Here is a 23,607-nt window from a genome sequence, read left to right as displayed (position 1 = left end):
CAAAATGGCGGGCACATGCGCAGTGCGCCCGCCATCTGTCTCCATCTGCCGGCCGGCAGGAGGAAGCAGTTGGGGCTAAAATTAGGGGTAGGGTTAGGGCTCTGGTTAAGGTTAGGGTTAGGGCTAGGGTTAGGGTTAGGGTTAGTGCTAGGGTTAGGGTTTGGGTTAGGGTTAGGGTTAGGGCTAGGGTTAGGGTTAGGGCTAGTTTAGGGCTAAATTTAGGGTTAGGGTTAGGGTTGGGGCTAAATATAGGGTTAGGCTTCTTTCACACTTGCGTCGGTACGGGGCCGTCACAATGCGTTGGCCCGACATACCGACACACGTTGTGAAAATTGTGCACAACGTGGGTAGCGGATGCAGTTTTTCAATGCATCCGCTGCCCAATCTATGTCTTGGGGAGGAGGGGGCGGAGTTATGGCAATAGATGCGCGGTCAGAAATGGCAGCGTACAAAAAAAGTTACATTGAACGATTTTTTGTGCAGACGGTCCGCCAAAACACAACTGATCCAGTGCACGTCGCGATCCTTTCGGCAATACAAGTCTATGGGCAAACAACGCATCCTGCGGGCACATTTGCAGGATCCGTTTTTTGTCCAAAACGACGGATTGCGACGGATGCCAAATGACGTAAGTGTGAAAGTAGCCTTAGGGCTAGGGTTAGGGTTGGGACTAACGTTAGGGCTAGGGTTGCGGCTAAAGTTAGGGTTAGAGTTGGGATTAGGGTTAGGGTTTGGATTAGGGTTGGCATTAGGGTTACGCTTGGGATTAGGGTTAGGTTTGGGATTAGGGTTAAGGTTAGGGTTGTGATTTAGGGGTGTATTGGGATTAGGGTTAGGTTTGAGGTTAGGGTTGAGATTAGGATTAGGGGTGTGTTGGATTTAGGGTTTTGATTAGGGTTATGGTTAGGGTTGACATTAGGGTTGCTTTGGGGTAAGGGTTGTGATTATCGTTAGGGTTGTGATTAGGATTATGGATCGGGTTGGGATTAGGGTTAGGGGTGTGTTGGGGTTAGGGTTGGAGTTAGAATTGGGGGGTTTCCACTGTTTAGGTACATCAGGGGGCCTCCAAACACGACAGCCAATTTTGCGCTCAAAAAGTCAAATGGTGCTCCCTCCCTTCTGAGCTCTGCCGTGCGCCCAAACAGTGGGTTACCCACATATGGGGCATCAGCGTACTCGGGATAAATTGGACAACAACTTTTGGGGTCCAATTTCTCCTGTTACCCTTGTAAAAATAAAAACTTGGGGGCTACAAAATCTTTTTTGTGGAAAAAAAAATATTTTTTATTTTCACGACTCTGCATTATAAACTTCTGTGAAGCACTTGGGCATTCAAAGTTCTCACCACACATCTATATAAGTTCCTTTGGGGGTCTAGTTTCCAAAATGGGGTCACTTGTGGGGGGTTACTACTGTTTAGGTACATCGGGGGCTCTGCAAACGCAACATAACGCCCACAGATCATTCTATCTAAGTCTGCATTCCAAAACGGTGCTCTTTCCTTCTAGAGCTCTGCCGTGCGCCCAAACAGTGGTTTACCCCCACATATGGGGCATCAGCCTACTCGGGATAAATTGGACAATAACTTTAGTGGTCCAATTTCTCCTGTTACCCTTGTGAAAATAAAAACTTGGGGGCTACAAAATCTTTTTTGTGGAAAAAAAATATTTTTTATTTTCACGACTCTGCATTCTGAACTTCTGTGAAGCACTTGGGCATTCAAAGTTCTCACCACACATCTAGATAAGTTCCTTGGGGGGCCTAGTTTCCAAAATGGGGTCACTTGTGGAGGGAAACTACTGTTTAGGTACATCAGGGGCTCTGCAAATGCAACATAACACCCACAGACCATTCTATCTAAGTCTGCATTCCAAAATGGCGCTCCTTCTCTTCCGAGCTCTGCCGTGCACCCAAACAGTGGTTTACCCCAACATATGGGGCATCAGCGTACTCGGGATAAATTGGACAACAACTTTAAGTTAGAAGATAAGTTCCATGGGCGGTCTAGTTTCCAAAATGGGGTCACTTGTGGAGGGTTTCTACTGTTTAGGTACATCAGGGGCTCTCCAAACGCGACATGGCGTCCGATCTCAATTCCAGCCAATTTTACATTGAAAAAGTAAAATGGCACTCCTTCTCTTCCAAGCTCTGCGGTGCGCCCAAACAGTGGTTTACCCCCACATATGGGGTATTGACGTACTCAGGAGAAATTGCACAACAACTTTTGTGTTCTAATTTCTCCTGTTACCCTTGTGAAAATAAAAATTTGGGGGCAAAAAAGCCATTTTTGTAGAAAAAATGCGATTTTTTTATTTTCATGGCTCTACGTTACAAACTTCTGTGAAGCACCTGGGGGTTTAAAGTTCTCACCACACATCTAAATAAGTTCCTTAAGGGGTCTAGTTTACAAAATGGGGTCAGTTGTGGGGAGTTTCCACTGTTTAGGCACATCAGGGGCTCTCCAAACGCAACATGGCGTCCGATCTCAATTCCAGCCAATTCTGCATTGAAAAAGTCAAACGGCGCTCCTTCACTTCTAAGTTCTGCGGTGCACCCAAAAAGTGGTTTACCCCCACATATGGGGTATTGGCGTGTTCAGGAGAAATTTCGTAACAAAATTCATGGTTACATTTCTGTTTTTACACATGTGAAAAATGGTTCTGAATTAAAATGTTTGCAAAAAAAAGTTAAATGTTCATTTTTTCCTTTCACATTGTTTCAGTTCCTGTGAAGCATGTAAAGGGTTAATAAACTTCTTGAATGTGGTTTTGAGCACCTTCAGGGGTGCAGTTTTTAGAATGGTGTCACACTTGGTTATTTTCTATTATATAGACCCCTCAAAATGACTTCAAATGTGATGTGGTCCCTAAAAAAAATGGTGTTGTAAAAATGAGAAATTGCTGGTCAACTTTTAACCCTTATAACTCCCTAACAAAAAAAAAATTGTTTCCAAAATTGTGATGATGTAAAGTAGACATGTGGGAAATGTTATTTATTAACTATTTTTCGTGACATATCTCTCTGATTTAAGGATATAAAAATACAAAGTTTGAAAATTGCAAAATTTTAAAAATTTTCGCCATATTTCTGTTTTTTTCATAAATAATCACAAGTAATATCGAAGAAATGTTACCACTATCATGCAGTACAATACAGTAAGTCTCAGAATCAGCGGGATCTGTTAAAGCGTTCCAGAGTTATAACCTCATAAAATGACAGTGGTCAGATTTGTAAAAATTGGCTCGGTCATTAAGTACCAAATTGGCTCTGTCACTAAGGGGTTAACCAATCGGCAGTCGTTTGACTACTTGTTTACACCAGCAGAAAAAACACAAGCGATCCACACTAAGAGTACAGGCACAAAAAATATTTGCAAGTTCAATGAAACCACAAAATCTTGACATTTAAGTGTTTCATTGTGGATATTTTGCTACAATTAGTATTTCATCATTAATTAGTATTAATTATTATTTACATTTTACTAAACCAGTTTTGCCATAAGACGGTTTTTGATTGTCTCCCCCATTGTGTGCCCTTTTAAGAAGTGAAATAATGACAGATTTTACATGTAAAGTTTTATTCTGTCCCACAAGTGTAAAGATTTTTTGGCCGGCACTGTAGTGATCTGTACTAGGTTGGTCAGTAAACACAGTCTGCCATAGTTCTTGGCAGTGTGAGTCCGGTCTATACATGATGCTACAGCGGCGAGAATGATAATATTTTGTGCTGAACAAGAGTATTGCTTGTTCATCGAGTGATCAATAGCCTAATTGCAAAGCAGGATAATTGTAAAACAAACATTTTTGACAACGCTCTTTTACGATTATCTTGCAGAGTAACTGCCCAATTCTTTTTCACTATTGCTTGTTTTAAATGTTATTTCAAATTTGTGCTCAAATATTCATTTGAATGCAAAATTTATCATGTTTCAAGGTTTTTTCGTGGGTTAACGCACAATGCTGTATTATTGTAGTCTTCTTTATTCTCTCGTGCTTTTGTGCTAATTCTACAACATTATGCAATGGAATAGATTTTCATATCTTTAAACCGACTCATGGGCAGTGTTTATCCATCAAACTATAATGCATTTTTTTACATTAAACAATAGTTTTTCATTTTACTCAAAGCTGGTATAGACTTAAAGAAAGATGAGGTGTCCGGCATAGCCTTGCCTTGAGACCTTGTGTGCTAGAGATGAACTGAAATCCTTGTTAAGATCCTTCCACATGTCTTACAGGAATTTGATGCAAATTTTGCCCCAGATTTCACCCTTTGCATATCAATTTGAAACAAATCCATGTTAGATTAGAGCATACTGTAGATTTCACAATCTTCAGCATGGTCTCAGATCTTATAGGATTTATTTCCACTGCATGCAGATGAGGTTTCCCTAAACTCCTTTTAAATGCAATATGATGTACTTTGCTTCAGATTTTCATTGAAGGCTGAAATCCTCGACACGACTCATTGGTAAATGATTCCCCTAATGTATATTTCCATTGGAAGGCTTCAAAATATAACAGTGGCAGTGGTATATGTTGACTATAATTTTTTGTGGAGACTCTCTTCATAGAAAAGTGCAAGTTGCTGTGCTTTCAATTACAGTTGAAAAAAGGAATGTAGTCATAAACCTGTACAGTGGTGGCCAAAATGACTCTGTTTGGACTTTCGGCCAATGAGTAGCATCTTATGGGTTTGTTTGAAAAGATTGTCCCATCTGGGACATTTATAAAATATCCACAGGATATGCCATAAACGTCTGACAGATGCTAGGCTCACTGACACATGTGCTGCTCTTTTCATTTATATATATGTATATAGATATATAAAATCGTCTAAGGGTCACTTCCGTCTGTCTTTCTGTTTGTCTGTCTGTCACAGAAATCATGCGTCGCTGATTGGTCGCGGCCAGCAGGGACGGGCACAGTCCGTCCGCGAATTTGTCCCTTCCTACTCTCTGTTAGTGCCTCCTCCAGTCAGCGCTCACACAGGGTTAATGGCTGCATTAGACTGCATTATGCCGCGGTGTAACGCAGTCCATTAACGCTGCTACTAACCCTGTGTGACCAAATTTTTAATATTGATGCTGCCTATGCGGAAGGTGAGTACTGTATATAACTATTTTTTATTATTTTATTATTTTTACAGGGATATGGTGCCCACATTGCTATATACTACGTGGGCTGTGTTATATTCTGCATGGGCTGTGTTATATACTATGTGGGCTGTGTGATATACTACGTCTCTGTGCAATATACTACATGGCTGTGGTATATATTATGTGGCTGGACAATATACTACATCGCTGTGCTCTATACTACGTGGCCTGTGTTATATACTACGTCTCTGTGCAATATACTACGTGGCCTGTGTTATCTACTACGTGGCTGTGCTATATACTACGTGGCTGTGCTATATACTATGAGGCTGTGCAATATATTACGTGGCTGTGCAATATATTACGTGGCTGTGCAATATATTACGTGGCTGGGCAATATACTACGTGTCTGTGCTATATACTACGGGGGCTGTGCTATATACTATGTGGCTGGGCAATATACTATGTGAGCTGTGCTACATACTACGTGGGCTGTGTTATATACTATGTGGGCTGTTTTATATACTACGTGGGCTGTGCTATATACTAGGTGTTGTGAATTCTGTTGTCAAACTCCCTCCTGTGGTCGTGAATGGTACTTCGGCGAGTTCTGTCCATGGACTCCCTCTGGTGGCTGTGAGTGAAGCTGCTGCTTCTGAGGTTCCATGCACAGGTGACGTGGTTTATCCTTTGGTTTGCTGCTCTATTTAACTCCACTCAGATCGTTACTCCATGCCAGCTGTCAATGTTCCTGCATTTGTTCAGTTCGCTCTTGGATCTTTCTGGTGACCTGTCTTCTCCAGCAGAAGCTAAGTACCTGATAGTTATTATTTGTTCATTGTTTCCTTGTCCAGCTGGTTATCATGATTTTGTCTTGCTAGCTGGAAGCTCTGGAATGCAGAGTGGCACCTCCGCACCGTGAGTCGGTGCGGAGGTCTTTTTTCACACTCTGCGTGGTCTTTTGTAGTTTTTGTGCTGACCGCAAAGATACCTTTCCTATCCTCTGTCTGTTTAGTAAGTCTGGCCTCCCTTTGCTGAAACCTGTTTCATTTCTGCGTTTGTGACTTCATCTTTACTCACAGTCAATATATGTGGGGGGCTGCCTTTTCCTTTGGGGAATTTCTCTGAGGCAAGGTAGGCTTTATTTTCTATCTCTAGGGCTAGCTAGCTCTTAGGCAGTGAAGAGGCGTCTAGGGAGAGTCAGGAACGCTCCACTGCTATTTCTAGTTGTTGTGATAGGATTAGGGCTTGCGGTCAGCAGAGCTCCCACATCCCAGAGCTTGTCCTGTGTGAGTTTAACTATCAGGTCGTGCCGGGTGCTCCCAACCAACAACTAGGTGGCTGGGCAATATGCTACATGGGATCGGGCCACCATCTAGTATATATACGAGTATATTATTTTTAGAACTCATGCAAGTGAATAGTGTGAACCATGCAATTTCTATGGCTTGCATCAATGCCCCATACTTGAGATAGATGCTAATCCTAAGGTCGGGGTCACACTTGCAAGTGTGATGTGAGAAACTTGCTTGAATCTCTCATCAATACCAGAGTGTGCATGCATTTCTATACAGCTGAACACTCCGGTCCCGAGTATCGGCATTAGTGCTGGGTATTGATGCGAGAAACTCGCACAAGTTTCTTGCATCACACTTACAAGTGTGTCCCTGGCCAAACAGTGTGACTCACACCCATTGGACATTTATAGCATATCCTGATGATAAATGTAATAAATGTTCCAGATATGAATAACCCTTTAGGTTCCCAAATGAGCTTTTGGTGAGTTTTTGATGTTGCAGATTTTCTTTACCTATTAGATGAATTAAGTTACTCGTTTTTTTGTGTTTTTTTTACGTGTTTTTATTGCATTTTTTACACTGCTTTTTTTCTCTTGTTATGTCATTTTTTAAATAAAGCTACTTTGTTTTTGATACTTCTTGGAATTTTGTTTTGACAAAACTTTATTGATACAGTCATGAGGGGTTACATGCATTTTTGATACGTTTCCACGATGGAAGCGCACTAAAAACGCATGTGCATTTTTTACCTGCAAACTTTCCACATCTAATGTCTATTGGGATAATCAAACCCAAAACTCAGTGAACCCGTAAGAGAAATCGACATGTTGTGCATTTGAAACACACACTGCAGGTCAGTTTATGCTGAATAAAAAAGAACAGTGGGAGTGGGATTACTACAAGTCACATCCACTTTACTGGAACTATAAAATAGTAAAAATACACAGTTTCAATAATTCACCAAAAACTCATCATGGGGACCAACCTTACTGTATTTACATAGGACTTGTCTGAATTGATCATTATATTCAATTGCAAAGTGCACTTAACCTAAAGCCATCATAAATGCATATATCAATAAAGTTTCCATCTTCATAGGATTCTCTGCGTAAAGGTTAAGAAAACACATTAAGGCTATGTCTACCTTGCATTTTTGCCGTGTTATTCCTAATTTTTTCTGCATGTATTGGTTGTGAAAAACAAAGCGTTTAACCCCTTTCTGACATCGGACGTACTATCCCGTCCATGTGGGGTGGGCCCCTATGACCATGGATGGGATAGTACGTCCAGCGCGATCGGCGGCGCTCACGGGGGAGCGCCGCCGATCGCGGCCGGGTGTCAGCTGCCTATTGCAGCTGACATCCGGCACTATGTGCCAGGAGCGGTCACGGACCGCCCCCAGCACATTAACCCCTGGCACACCGCGATCAAAGATGATCGCGATGTGCCGGCGGTGCAGGGAAGCATCGCGCAGGGAGGGGGCTCCCTGCGGGCTTCCCTGAGCCCCCCGCAGCAACGCAATGTGATCGCGTTGCTGCGAGGGTCTTACCTCCCTGCCTGTTCCAGACCCGGATCCAAGATGGCCGCGGATCCGGGTCCTGCAGGGAGGGAGGTGGCTTCACAGAGCCTGCTCAGAGCAGGCACTGTGAAGCAGCCTGCACTGCTCTCAGATCGGTGATCTGACAGAGTGCTGTGCAAACTGTCAGATCACTGATCTGTGATGTCCCCCCTGGGACAAAGTAAAAAAGTAAAAAAAAAAAATTTCAAATGTGTAAAAAAAAATAAAAAAAAATATTCCAAAATAATGAAAAAAAAAATAAATATTATTCCCATAAATACATTTCTTTATCTAAATAATAAAAAAAAAACAATAAAAGTACACATATTTAGTATCACCGCGTCCGTAACGGCCCGACCTATAAAACTGGCCCACTAGTTAACCCCTTCGGTAAACACCGTAAGAAAAAAAAAAAAAAAACGAGGCAAAAAACAACGCTTTATTTTCATACCGCTGAACAAAAAGTGGAATGACACGCGATCAAAAAGACAAATATAAATAACCATGGGACCGCTGAATACGTCATCTTGTCCCGCAAAAAACGAGCTGCCATACAGCATCATCAGCAAAAAAATAAAAAAGTTATAGTCCTGAGAATAAAGCGATGCAAAAATAATTATTTTTTCTATAAAATAGTTTTTATCGTATAAAAGCGCCAAAACATAAAAAAAGATATAAATGAGGTGTCGCTGTAATCGTACGGACCCGAAGAATAAAACTGCTTTATCAATTTTACCAAACGCGGAACGGTATAAACGCCTCCCCCAAAAGAAATTCATGAATAGCTGGTTTTTGGTCATTCTGCCTCACAAAAATCGGAATAAAAAGCGATCAAAAAATGTCACGTGCCCGAAAATGTTACCAATAAAAACGTCAACTCGTCCCGCAAAAAACAAGACCTCACATGACTCTGTGGACCAAAATATGGAAAAATTATAGCTCTCAAAATGTGGTAACGCAAAAAATATTTTTTGCAATAAAAAGCGTCTTTCAGTGTGTGACGGCTGCCAATCATAAAAATCCGCTAAAAAACCCGCTATAAAAGTAAATCAAGCCCCCTTCATCACCCCCTTAGATAGGGAAAAATTAAAAAAATGTATTTATTTCCATTTTCCCATTAGGGCTAGGGTTAGGGCTAGGGTTAGGGCTAGGGTTAGGGCTAGGGTTAGGGCTAGGGTTAGGGCTAGGGCTAGGGTTAGGACTAGGGTTAGGGCTAGGGTTAGGGCTAGGGTTAGGGTTAGGGCTAGGGCTAGGGTTAGGGCTACAGTTTGGGTTGGGGCTAAAGTTAGGGTTCGGGTTGGGGCTAAAGTTACAGTTAGGGTTTAGATTACATTTACAGTTGGGAATAGGTTTGGGATTAGGGTTAGGGGTGTGTCAGGGTTAGAGGTGTGGTTAGGGTTACTGTTGGGATTAGGGTTAGGGATGTGTTTGGATTAGGGTTTCAGTTATAATTTTGGGGTTTCCACTGTTTAGGCACATCAGGGGCTCTCCAAACGCGACATGGCGTCCGATCTCAATTCCAGCCAATTCTGCGTTGAAAAAGTAAAACAGTGCTTCTTCCCTTCCGAGTTCTCCCGTATATGGGGTATCAGCGTACTCAGGACAAAAAGGACAACAACGTTTGGGGTCCAATTTCTCCTGTTACCCTTGGGAAAATACAAAACTGGGGGCTAAAAAATATTTTTTGTGGGAAAAAAAGGATTTTTTATTTTCACAGCTCTGCGTTATAAACTGTATTGAAACACTTGGGGGTTCAAAGTTCTCACAACACATCTAGATTAGTTCCCTGGGGGGTCTAGTTTCCAATATGGGGCCACTTGTGGGGGGTTTCTACTGTTTAGGTACATTAGGGGTTCTGCAAACGCAATGTGACGTCTGCAGACCATTCCATCTAAGTCTGCATTCCAAATGGCGCTCCTTCCCTTCCGAGCTCTGCCATGCGCTCAAACGGTGGTTCCCCCCAACATACGGGGTATCAGCGTACTCAGGACAAATTGGATAACAACTCTTGGGGTCGAATTTCTCCTCTTACCCTCGGGAAAATACAAAACTGGGGGCTAAAAAATAATTTTGGGGGGAAAGATTTTTTTTTTTAATTTTCACGGCTCTGCGTTACAAACTGTAGTGAAACACTTGGGGGTTCAAAGCTATCACAACACATCTAGATGAGTTCCTTAGGGGGTCTAGTTTCCAAAATGGTGTCACTTGTGGGAGGTTTCTACTGTTTAGGTACATTAGGGGCTCTGCAAATGCAATGTGACACCTGCAGACCATTCCATCTAAGTCCTCATTCCAAATGGAGCTCCTTCCCTTCCGAGCCCTCCCATGCGCCCAAACAGTGGTTCCCCCCCACATATGGGGTATCAGCGCACTCAGGACAAATTGGACAACAAATTGTGGCATCGAATTTCTCCTGTTACCCTCGGGAAAATACAAAACTGGGGGCTAAAAAATAATTTTTGTGGGAAAAATTTTTGTTTTATTTTTACGGCTCTCCATTATAAACTTCTGTGAAGCCCTTGGTGGGTCAAAGCGCTCAGCACACATCTAGATAAGTTCCTAAGGGGGTCTACTTTCCAAAATGGTGTCACTTGTGGGGGGTTTCTACTGTTTAGGTACATTAGGGGCTCTGCAAACGCAATGTGACACCTGCAGACCATTCCATCTAAGTCTGCATTCAAATGGCACTCCTTCCCTTCCGAGCCCTCCCATGTGCCCAAACAGTGGTTCCTCCCACATATGGTGTATTATCGCACTCAGGACAAATTGGGCAACAAATTTTGGGGTCCAATTTCTCCTGTTACCCTTGGGAAAATACAAAACTGGGGGCTAAAAAAATAATTTTTGTGGGAAAAAAATTTTGTTTTATTTTTACGGCTCTGCATTATAAACTTCTGTGAAGCACTTGGTGGGTCAAAGTGCTCACCACACCTCTAGATAAGTTCCTTAGGGGGTCTTCTTTCCAAAATGGTGTCACTTGTGGGGGGTTTCAATGTTTAGGCACATCAGTGGCTCTTCAAACGCAACATGGCGTTCTATCTCAATTCCTGTCAATTTTGCATTGAAAATTCAAACGGCGCTCCTTCTCTTCCGAGCTCTCCCATCCGCCCAAACAGTGGTTTACCCCCACATATGGGCTATCAGCGTACTCAGGACAAATTGTACAACAACTTTTGCGGTCCAATTTCTTCTCTTACCCTTGGGAAAATAAAAAATTGGGGGCGAAAAGATAATTTTTGTGAAAAAATATGATTTTTTATTTTTACGGTTCTACATTATAAACTTCTGTGAAGCACTTGGTGGGTCAAAGTGCTCACCACACCTCTAGATAAGTTCCTTAGGGGGTCTACTTTCCAAAATGGTGTCACTTGTGGGGGGTTTCAATGTTTAGGCACATCAGGGGCTCTCTAAACGAAACATGGCGTCCCATGTCAATTCCAGTCAATTTTGCATTGAAAAGTCAAATGGCGCTCCTTCGCTTCCGAGCTCTGCCATGCGCCCAAACAGTGGTTTACCCCCACATGTGGGGTACTGGCATACTCAGGACAAATTGTCCAACAATGCTTGGGGTCCATTTTCTTCTGTTACCCTTGGTAAAATAAAACAAATTGGAGCTGAATTAAATTTTTTGTGAAAAAAAAGTTAAATGTTCATTTTTATTTAAACATTCAAAAAATTCCTGTGAAGCAACAGAAGGGTTAATAAACTTCTTGAATATGGTTTTGAGCACCTTGAGGGGTGCAGTTTTTAGAATGGTGTCACACTTGGGTATTTTCTATCATATAGACCCCTCAAAATGACTTCAAATGAGATGTGGTCCCTAAAAAAAATGGTGTTGTAGAAATGAGAAATTGCTGGTCAATTTTAACCGTTATAACTCCCTAAGAAAATAAAATTTTGGTTCCAAAATTGTGCTGATGTAAAGTAGACATGTGGGAAATGTTACTGATTAAGTATTTTGTGTGACATATCTCTGTGATTTAATTGCATAAAAATTCAAAGTTGGAAAATTGCGAAATTTTCATAATTTTTGCCAAATTTCCGTTTTTTTCACAAATAAACGCAGGTACTATCAAAGAATTTTTACCATTGTCATGAAGTACAATATGTCACGAGAAAACAATGTTAGAATCACTGGGATCCGTTGAAGCGTTCCAGAGTTATAACCTCATAAAGGGACAGTGGTCAGAATTGTAAAAATTGGCCCGGTCATTAACGTGCAAACCACAATGGGGGTAAAGGGGTTAACCATATCAGCAAAGTGAATGTGATTTCTGAAATCTGTGGCACATGTTGCTTATTTCTTCCTTGCAGTTTCAAATCTGTAGCATCTCAATTTTTTCAACTTTTTTTCAGCGTTTTTCATTCCAATGAATAGTAAAAAAATGCATCAAAAAAGTTGCAAAACCATTCTTGTATTACACTATATTACACAGAATGTTTTCTGCCATCTCTCCAGAATTTGCAGGAGTTTGTGAATGTTTGCATCTACCTTAGAAGAGCAAAATTGTACTTTCAGCATATCTCTATTATATTATAGATAATAACTATATTATCTATAAAATGAATGACAATATCAGTAACAAAATAAATCCTTTGTTTCTTTAGATGTAAATGAATGCGAGAGGGATCCATGTCGGAATGGTGGAATCTGCACAGATCTGGTGGCTAACTACTCATGTGAATGCCCCGGCGAATACATGGGAAGGAACTGTCAGCACCGTAAGTAGATCCCCTGCTTCTTTAATACAACTATATCTGCAAGGTTCCAGCGCAAACAGACAAATGAATCAAAACATTTACATGTTTACTTAGACATAAGGGTCATCATTTCTAGGAATTCAACTTTCAAACCATAGGCAGGCTGTGAATGCGATTTATTTTGTACAAAGCCTGTTGCGTCTGATGAATAGAGAAGATATCAATCACACAAGTCTGGTGTCTGCTTAAATTACTATCAAGCTACTCTGCATATCAAACATAATACAGGTCTCCTATCGGCTCTGCAAATCAGCACTGTCTTCATGATAGGGAACAACATCTATTTTTCTATTACCATGCTAAAGCAAATGCTTTCTTGTTAATCTCTCCAGCCTTCTTTTGTAATCGTGTATTGATCTATTGTGCCGTTGGAATGGAGATAGTTGTATAGTTAATACTTTACATCACTTAACATACTGAAAAAGAACATTTATTTTAACTTCCCGAATTTTAGATTCTTGGTGATGTTTAAATTTTTTATTTTATTTTTCCTTTTTTTTTTCTTTTTAATTTCAAAGTTAACTTTTTCAGGGCTAAGGTCTTTAGATATCTCAATATCCACAACCAAATGTTACCTTTCAGGATTATATAATCTAAAGATGATTTATCTATTATTATATATACTTAAGGCCTCACTTAAGGTACCTTCACACTGAACGATATCGCTAGCGATCCGTGACGTTGCAGCGTCCTGGCTAGCGATATCGTTCAGTTTGACAGGCAGCAGCGATCAGAATCCTGCTGTGCCATCGTTGGTCGGCACAGAAAGTCCAGAACTTTGTTTCGTCGCTGGACTTCCTGCAGACATCGCTGAATCGGCATGTGTGATGCTGATTCAGCGATGTCTTCACTGGTAACCAGGGTAAACATTGGGTTACTAAGCGCAGGGCCGCACTTAGTAACCCGATGTTTACCCTGGTTACCAGTGTAAAAGTAAAAAAAAAAAAACACTACATACTTACCTTCTGCTGTCTGTCCTCCGGCGCTGTGCTTCTCTGCACTGTGAGCGCTGGCCAGCCGGAAAGCAGAGCACAGTGGTGACGTCACCGCTGTGCTTTCCGGCTGGCGCTCACAGTCAGTGCAGGAAAGCACAGCGCCGGGGGACAGACACCGGAATGTAAGTATGTAGTGTTTGTTTTTTTTTACATTTACACTGGTAACCAGGGTAGACATCGGGATACTAAGCGCGGCCCTGCGCTTAGTAACCCGATGTTTGCCCTGGTTACCAGGGGACCGGCATCGTTGGTCACTGGAGAGCTGTCTGTGTAACAGCTCTCCAGCGACCAAACAGCGATGCTGCAGCGATCGGGATCATTGTCTGGATCGCTGCAGCGTCGCTAAATGTGACGGTACCTTTAGACATCTGTGACTCATTTACAAATAGATACCAAACAGATTACAGTCTAGAGCTGTTCACGTGTCTTTGGGGCTCTTTTGCGAACTGAGTGATCATCAAAGAAATGTTGACAATGTGTGTTTTTGATCTATCTCACAGATTAGAATTGCCCATTCTAGTCTCTGGGTCTGTGTAAAGGTACCGTCACACTCAGTGACGCTGCAGTGATATAGACAACGAGCCGATCGCTGCAGCGTCGCTGTTTAGGTCGCTGTAGAAACGTCAAACACAGCAACTCCAGAACGATGCAGGAGCGATCCAGTGACATAACGGCGACTCACTTATCGTTCTCGCTGGTTGTTAGCTCCATGTAAAACATTGCTGGCATCATTGCTTTTGATGTCAAACATGACGATACACGCCGACCTGACGACCAAATAAAGTTCTGGAGTTCTAGCTCCGACCAGCGATGGCACAGCGGGATCCAGATCGCTGCTGCGTGTCAAACACAACGAGATCGCTATCCAGTACGCTGCAACGTCACGGATCATTGTCGTTCTCGTTGCAAAGTTGCTGAGTGTGACGGTACCTGTAATCACAGACTGCACATGGATGGCATCAGTGTGCTGTCCGTGATTGATACTGCAATGGAAAGAAGTTTTGCAGTTTTTTTTTTTTTTCGCAATGATGGTAAAAACTGACACAATGACCAAACACTGATGTCACTCAGATTCCAAACACTGATGAAAAATGGTCATCTGAGTGAGGACTAATTTATAAAATAACCCTATTTCTATATTTTCTTCCTGATTTTTTGGAATGAATAGGGCTTTAATGTGGTTCCAAAATAAACACCATTGTCTTTTTTCAGTTTTGTATACAGCATGAGGAAATTTGTAAAAATTGCATGTCCTTCTTTTCTCATAGTAACATAGTTATTAAGGTTGAAGGAAGACTTTAAGTCCATCTAGTTCAACCCATAGCCTAACGTAACATGCCCTAACATGTCCAATTACAATTTAGTACAAGTCCTGGATATAAGGTCTGAACACTAGCGCAAACTACAGGTGCAAAAAATTATTATTTTAGGTACTAAAAGAATTGTCCAGTCTGCAAGTCTAAATCACTCTATATTCTTCGGTTCCGGTGCCAGGAGCGGATGGTCATGTGACTACAGGTATGCGATTTACATCTGGCCATGTTCAGACTAGAAATGTCCAGCTTCACTGAACACATGTGTATTGAGTGAGGCCACATATGTCTACTCAGCATGTGGCCACTTGTATGCAAATAGCATGTTTGTGGTCATGAGCCTGTGTCCTGGGGATGGCGGTCTTTACACTAATGTAACCTTTTAAAAGGACTTTTCAGGGATATCGCTGTATCCCCTTTCAAAAGCATAGTGAGAGTATGTAAAATCATCAGGTAGGAAACAAATTGTGTGGGTTGTGCTGATTGAGGCACAATGCTAAAAGTAGTTTACCCGAGATGCAATAGGGTGCAACACACCTGGTGTGCTACAAGAAATTCCTCCAGTGGAGTTCCAACAGTGGGTGATAGCAGTAGGTGCCTAGGACACATGGCTCTGAAGATGGTGCTGGATGGAGATGCAACATGTCCTCCCTCTACCAGCTCTCACCTTCTACTTCCCTAAGATGTGGCCACCGACACCACTATGCACTTCCTCCTAGTTGCTTATACTGCCCCCCCCCCGGCCCAGAGTCCATCTGGTGCTCTCAAAGTGCAATTCAAAACAGTAAAACAGGGTCCACTTAACATGGCACAAGTCTCTCCCAACAGAGGAGCTGTTTTTACCTTTCACCAGAATCACCACTGAACTTGGTATATATATGTATGTCTATATATATATATATATACATATATATATATATATATATATATATATATACTAGATGGCAGCCCGATTCTAAAGAATCAGGAGTCTAGAATCCATATATACTTTATTTATTCAAATGTAAGAATAATACAATTAATAAATAATAGTAAGAAAGAACAAAAAATGGCTGCACTCACCAGCTCTTGACAATTCTTGTTATTTAAGGTACAGTTACACAGGATCCATGAACATGCTTATGAGGGGAGGGATGAAAGACATCAGACGACAACAGCTTTAAGCGTGGTGGTGGCAAACAACAGGTTAATAAGAGGCAGTGTCAGGTAGTAGGAAAATAGCCAGTTAATAATAGGCAATAGTTCTTTGCAGGAATGCAGATATTAATAAATAGGCAGTTTATATTGCAGAGAAATTGCTGGGCAATAATGGACAATGTCCTTATGTGGCAAATAATAGAGCAATATACCCAATGTGGCAAAGAAGAGGTTAATAAACGGCAGTCTCTCAGTATAACAGTCAGTGAATAATAGGCAGTATATGGAGAAAACACCAAACAAAAGTTCAAAATTGGTGTGAAAATGTCACTGAACCACTTCACAACTAAATATATAGAGTTTTGGTAAATGGTATTATCATTTTTTTGACGAAATTCGGCAGGAGCTTGAAGAGCAACGTCACTGGGCCCGCCTCCACGCAGTAGAAACTTGCTGTGAGGTAAAAATTCAAAAATCACACCAAAATGGCGGGCGGAGTGTGTCACAGTACGGCACGTTTCTGATTGGTCGCTTGCAGCAGGCGGCAACCAATCAGACACTGGACACTGTTGACGTCACTTATCTCCGGACATTAGCTCCGGACATTAGCTCCGGACATTATCTCCGCACATTAGCTCCGGACATTAGCTCCGGACATTAGCTCCGGACAAAGCCACGGAAGTTGGCACAAATTGCAGGAAGTAGTATTCTAGGCAATTAATCTCCGGACATTAGCTCCGGACATTAGCTCCGGACATTAGCTCCGGACATTAGCTCCGGACAAAGCCACGGAAGTTGGCACAAATTGCAGGAAGTAGTATTCTAGGCAATTATATATAAGATATATATATATATATATATATATATATATATGTCTTGTACACAAGTTCCAACAAGAGACTATAGAGAGATAAAAGGAAATAGTGGCCCCCAGTGGCTGGTGATTAGTTCTGTGGGCAACTAGTGAAACAGAACAGCAGCTGTAAATAGAATATTAGTGTCATGCAAATGGCTAGTGGTGTGTGACTATGAGCTGCAAATTCTCCATCACCTCACACACTACTGTTTTACATACCTGTACAACTTATGAGTTTTGCAATGATATAATATGGCACCAATCGAGGATTATAGGGTTGTAATTTGGCACCTACAGAGGTACAGTGGGTACGGAAAGTATTCAGGCCCCTTTACAATTTTCACTCTTTGTTTCATTGCAACCATTTGGTAAATTCAAAAAAGATTATTTTTTCTCATTACTGTACACTCTGCACTCCATCTTCTTGACTGAAAAAAAAGGAATGTAGAAATTTTTGCATATTAATTGAAAAAGAAAATCTGAAATATCACATGGTCATAAGAATTCAGACCCTTTGCTCAGTATTAAGTAGAAGCACCCTTTTCAGCTAGTACAGCCATGAGTCTTCATGGGAATGATGCAACAAGTTTTTTACACCTGGATTTGGGGATCCTCTGCTGTTCTTCCTTGCAGATCCTCTCCAGTTCTGTCAGGTTGGATGGTGAACATTGGTGGACAGCCATTTTCAGGTCTCTCCAGAGACGCACGATTTGGTTTAGGTCAGGGCTCTGGCTGGGCCAGTCAAGTGGCTGCAATGAAACAAAGAGTGAAAAATTTAAAGGGGTCAGAATACTTTCCGCACCCACTGTAAATAGGGCCCTGTTGTACCTTAAACTTGTCACACATTTGAATGTCAACCATACCCTCAGATTTCAGCAGAAGTGCCTAACCATCTAATGTGTATGGAGGCCTTTCAACTCTTGTCGGATTGCAAACTTTAAATAAAAGAAGGATTGGGCTTTTGGATCTTAACATACATGATTGTTTTATTTTGAAAAGCCATGAGAAGTAGCTCACAAGCTTGTCTGAATGGAGATTGCATTTGTATGAAGAGGTGAGGTAGGATAAATACCGGCTTTTCAACGTATATTTCCAGCTTTAGCATCCTGATAACTCCTCATGAGGGATATTTTCAAATGTTCAATTTAATTGATGGCGTATGATGAAGTTCTTCCCTCCAATCATTTCTCCAAGGGTAAAATAGCTCCATACAATGCTATTCAGAGGCGCCATGTCCATGCCCATGCAATGCCCACAGCTCCGTGTATCTTGTCCTCCTGTTCTTCTGCATAATGTTGTTAATACTGATTTCTTATGTATCCAACAGGAAAAAAAATCATGTCATATTTCATCAGATGAAATAATTTGGTGTTGTTCTCTGTCAAAGACATTGCAGAGCAGAATTCTTCTGTTATATAGTGACTCAGGAAAGTGCCATATAGCGGCTTACAGAATAGCGGCATCAGTACAGAGCAACAGAAACTCCCTGTGCCTTGAACAGGATCTGTGCATTCAGCAATGCCTTACAGGGCGAATTTTTCTTTCCCAGTAGAATTAATTAATTGCTTGCCTGAGGAGGTGGTGATGGCGAACTCAGTCGAGGGGTTCAAGAGAGGCCTGGATGTCTTCCTGGAGCAGAACAATATTGTATCATACAATTATTAGGTTCTGTAGAAGGACGTAGATCTGGGGATTTATTATGATGGAATATAAGCTGAACTGGATGGACAAATGTCTTTTTTCGGCCTTACTAACTATGTTACTATGTTACTATGTAATATGAAAAGCAAATATTACTGTGAAATGTTCAGTGCTCCAGCTGTGTGATGACCATTTTTAACCTTCATGGTGTGAACATAGTCCAATTATAATTCATGTGTTGTTGCTCGTATGCATACGGTATTTTCTCTTCCTGCTAGAGTGTTGATACTAATAGGGCTTAAACTGCATTTATATCTAGCTTTTCATCCATTTTCTTATTCCACATTTTTACTTACTTGTTAAAAAAAAATCTACCTCTTTTTTCTTGTACAGTTTATTTTCTCCGATACTGAGATTAATAATGTATAAATAGAAAATAATCCCTTTCAAAAAGAGACATCAATTCTAACGCTTGCAGTACTGCAAAGAGAAATGGAAAAGATAATTTTTTATCTACATACTCGTATTTTTGGAGAAAATCCAAGCAAAAGTATCTCAGCATACCGATGTTAAAACGCCTGGGTTGACGCCATACTGGGTGATTAAGATTAAGTTTATACTGTGTTCATAGAATTACATTTAGTGAGTCCGTTAAAGGGACACAAAGAAATGTTAAAAATATGGAGCATGGGGCACAGGGAGAATAATATTCACATACATCCGACCCATCAGATTCATTTTTTTAATCTGATGCAGCAGATTAGAATTGTTGGCAAAATTGAGTCAAAACAGTTGATGAGTTCGCAAAGAGGAGAGGGAGAGAGATTTCCCAGCTCCAAAGTTCAGATCTCCATTGATTTTTATGGGTTTCGTGTTCTGGTTCAGGTTCAGGTTCCCAAACTTTAGACTAATATTCGGTGGAACCCGACGAGCCTGAACTTCCACGTGTCCGTTGATCCCTATTCATCTCTATTGACTCCCAGATGCTAATTCTGAGTAGGGCCCCAATGTTACAGATTTGTTGTGATCATGCCACCAAGCTGGTGCTTGCACATGTCAGGCACAAAATATGAGGCTTATGCCTTGTGTGGAAGATCTCATTGCCAACAATGGCTGTACATCTTTTGCATAAAATACAGGAGTAAATTCTGTAGAAAGAAAACAGAACTTCTTTTTTGGAGTTGGTTGCATTTCTGCTATGTTTCGCTCTCATTTGTTAGGAGGTAAATGGGTGGCGGACTATTCAATTCGGGTAACGTTTTGACCCCAGAGGGTCTTTATTAAAACCTCACAGCTCCGGTGGAGTTGTGTGAAAGCGCATCCGCCTAGGCGAAACGTTACCCGAGTTGAATAGTCCGCCACCCATTTACCTCCTAAAAAAGCACCTGGTGATGTTTATTGTATATGTTAATAAAGAAACTACAAAACTTGCTGAACTTTCAACCATTTGAGTGCGGCTGATTTTTCCTTTACTTGGACTATTTTGTTCATGCCTGCACCAACCCAGTGACAGTGTGCACATCTTTTTTCTGGATTCGCTCTCATTTGTGACTAGTGATGTAATAACCTAACAGACTAAAATATGAATGCTAGTTTACAACTAAAAAAGAGAGATAGAGCAACTTCTATGTATCTCGTTGGCTTCAAACCTTGTTTTGGTTGAAAATTGTATTAAAACGGTACCAAGCTACAGTGTGAGAACGTGGCAGCAGTATCACCATTTGTATTGTAATCATGATTCATTCAATCATTTACCAAAAAATTATAGATTACGTACAGTAGTTACATAGTACGTTTTAAAAAGGAAGCATGTTCAGCCGAGTTATGGCCTGGTGACTGGATCAACATTCAGAGACAGAATGTTACACATTTACATTAGTATTTATGGAACTTTCAATAAAAAATAAAAGTCATCTAAGCCCTTTTAGATATCATCAACCATTTCTGTTGTCACCACACCAGTTCCTAAATTAGGCTGTTCCATAGATTAATAGCCAACAGAACCAGTTGTTGTTAGCCAGTTTCGTGTGCTGCTACTTGCCAGGTCCAAAGCTGTGTAATGTCTGCAGTCTGACGAGTGTGGAAACATTCAGCTGAGAATGGTACTTGACAATACATGTAATTTTTTTCCTATCCTAAACTCCCAAAGCAGTTCTATACACGATCCAGCCCTTTTGCCATGAATTTAAATCATTTCTACCCATACCGTAAGTCGTGTAATTTGAAATCATATATCATATGTGATTGACTGGTAAACCCATTCAATTAATCTGCACATTTCAATGACATAGCATCTGTGATTGGCTAGAGTTTACAATCTTCTGCCAATCATCGCAAGTATAGTCAATCAATTTGTTCTCAATTACAAAATTAAAGGCACTAACAGTAGAAACGAGGACAGGTAAGTGACATGTGGTTACTGAATCTAGCTGGATACACAGCATTAAAACTTTACTTTAATTTATTCTATCAAATTCAGTAGCAGATTCCGCACCACATATGCTGTCTACAGTGCTGACTGACTACAGATGGGCCTCTCATTTGGCAGGAAGTGGCATAGAATAATGTACAAATTTATAATTCTCTTATGCTCTCTCACACAGTTTAACTTGTGTTCACTTGTTATAGTAATATTTTGTTCAATTTGCCTAAAATTTTGATATACTCAAAATATATAAATACAGCCTTATATTACAGCTATATGCACACCAAAATTCAAATCCGTATTGTTGATCGGTGATTAAAAACTCTAAATATTCAAACAAATTCCTGTAGTTACAAGTCTCAGGAAACAAAAGTACGTAATTCTAAATGTCTACAAAATACGGTGTTTGGACATTTTCTGTAGTGAAGGGTGTTAGTATCCTAAAGGCCTCAGTTAATAGATAGAAGGATTTACGTTAACAATATACCACCTGCAAACTCAGGATTTTTGCACAAGTGGCTATTAGAATGTTATAAACATTAAAACATATCAATAGAACAGATTCCAGATATGAATAAGAAAATGAAAATCAAAAACTTTGAATGCTTTTTGCAGTGTTATATATACCACCAAAATATAACACAAAGCGTTTAATAGTCTATTGATGACTAATTGAATCCAGAAACATTTTTCAACTCTTGTTTGAAGTGCTATATACCACCAAAATGTAATACAAAGCATGTAGTACTTTATGGGTGACTAATCGAATTCAGAAATTTTTTTCAACACTTTTTTGGAATTTTTTTCAATGCTTTTTTGGAATGTTATATACCACTAAAATGCAACACAAAGGACATAATACTACATGGATGATTAATTAAATCCAGATACATTTTTCAATGCTTTTTTGGAATGTAATGGCAAGTAATAGTTATGTACCCCTGGTCAAAATGACTAATATTGTGAACAGTTAAGCAAGCTGAATATAAACGATCTCTAAAAGGTCTAAAGTTAAAGATGACACATTTCCTTTGCATTTTAGGCAAAACAAATATTTTCTTCTTTTCCATTTTAAAATTTACAAAAAAGGAGAATGGGTTGATGCAAAAGTTTGGGCAACTCTCATGGTTAGAGCCTTGTAGCACTTCCTTTTGTAAGTATCACAACTTGTAAACGCTTTTTGTTGCCAGACAATAGTCTTTCGATTCTTTTTTGAGGGATTTTCATCCATTCTTTCTTGGAAAGTTTGTTCAGTTTTGTGAGATTCCTGGGTCATTTTGAAGTCTAGCCACAGATTTTCAATGATCTACAGATCAGGGGAATGTGAGAGCCATTGTAAAACCTTCAGGTTGTGCCTTTTGAGGTAGTTTATTGTGAATTTTGACATGTTTAGGATCCCTATTAATTTGTAGGAGTCATCCTCTTTTCAACTTCAGCTTTGTTTTTTCAGATGGTGTTATGTTTGCATCAGGAATTTGTTGAAATGTCATTGAATCCATTCTTCACTGTCTCCATAAAATGTTCCCCATGCCATAGGCAGCAACACAAACCTAAAGCAAGATTGATTTACCCTCATGCCTAATGGTTGGCCTGATGTTCTTTTCCTGAAATTCTATGCCTTTTTTCTCCACACATACCATTGAACATTGTGGCCAAAGAGTTCTATTTTAACCTCATTGGTCCAAAGAACTTATTTCCAAAATGCATCAGTCTTGCTTAGATGTTATTTTGCATACTTCTGATGTTGCATTTTATGACAGTGCTGGATAGGTTTTCTTCTGATGATGGTGGTCATATTTGTGCAGGTGTCTCTGTACAGTAGAACAATGTATCACAACTCCAGAGTCTGCTAAATCTTTCTTAAGATCTTTTGCAGTCAAGCAGAGGTTCTTATATGCCTCTCTAGCAATCCTACAAGCAGTGGTCAATGACATTTTGGTTGGTTTTCTAGAACATATCTTTACCTCCACTGTTCCTGCTATTTGCCATTTCTTAATTACGGTACATTTCAAACTGAAGGAGGGAAAACTTGAAAACGCTTTGCTATCTTCTTATAGCCTTCTCCTGCTTTGTGAGCCTCCACCATTTTCAGAGTGCTAGGCACCTGATTGGAAGAACACATGGCTGTTGTTTTTGGCACAAGGTTAGAGGAGGCTGGGTTCATATAAAACTAGGAAATTTTTGTCAAAAACGCTGCGGATCCGCAGTAAAAACCGCAACGTGTGCACATAGGCTAAAACCCTGCATATAAACTCTATTCTGCCACTCTATCTGCTCCTGCAACTGTCCTTTCCTAGGCTAAATGCAGAACGTATCTGATACAAACTGCAAAGATTAGCCATTAGAAGGACTGTTATGATGGTTTAGCACCAGCATCAACATGGGATGGCTCTGATTCGTTAAACTGTGCACACACAGACCTGGACAACCACTCTCTCCCTCTAATATGAACCATCCCTGAGCTGTGCAGTGGCATCAGTGTGCCGAGCGTGATGGTGCCTTTCCTTTTATAACCTCTGATGCTG

At 40.6% G+C, this 23,607-nt stretch overlaps 1 protein-coding gene across 1 annotated transcript in view; it reads left to right on the top strand.

Moving 5' to 3' along the window:
* EDIL3 (EGF like repeats and discoidin domains 3) overlaps positions 1-23,607 on the top strand; it is a 1,157,741-nt gene that overhangs the window by 615,664 nt on the left and 518,470 nt on the right. The window contains exon 4 of the mRNA XM_069751317.1: positions 12,563-12,676. Coding sequence (XP_069607418.1) covers positions 12,563-12,676 — 114 coding nt within the window. The remainder of the gene's footprint in view (positions 1-12,562; positions 12,677-23,607) is intronic.

This window comes from Ranitomeya imitator, chromosome 1, assembly GCF_032444005.1.
Source record: "Ranitomeya imitator isolate aRanImi1 chromosome 1, aRanImi1.pri, whole genome shotgun sequence".
NCBI classification, from domain to species: Eukaryota; Metazoa; Chordata; class Amphibia; order Anura; family Dendrobatidae; genus Ranitomeya; species Ranitomeya imitator.
Note: the sequence above shows the minus strand (reverse complement) of the source record. Positions and strands in the feature narration are given on the sequence as shown.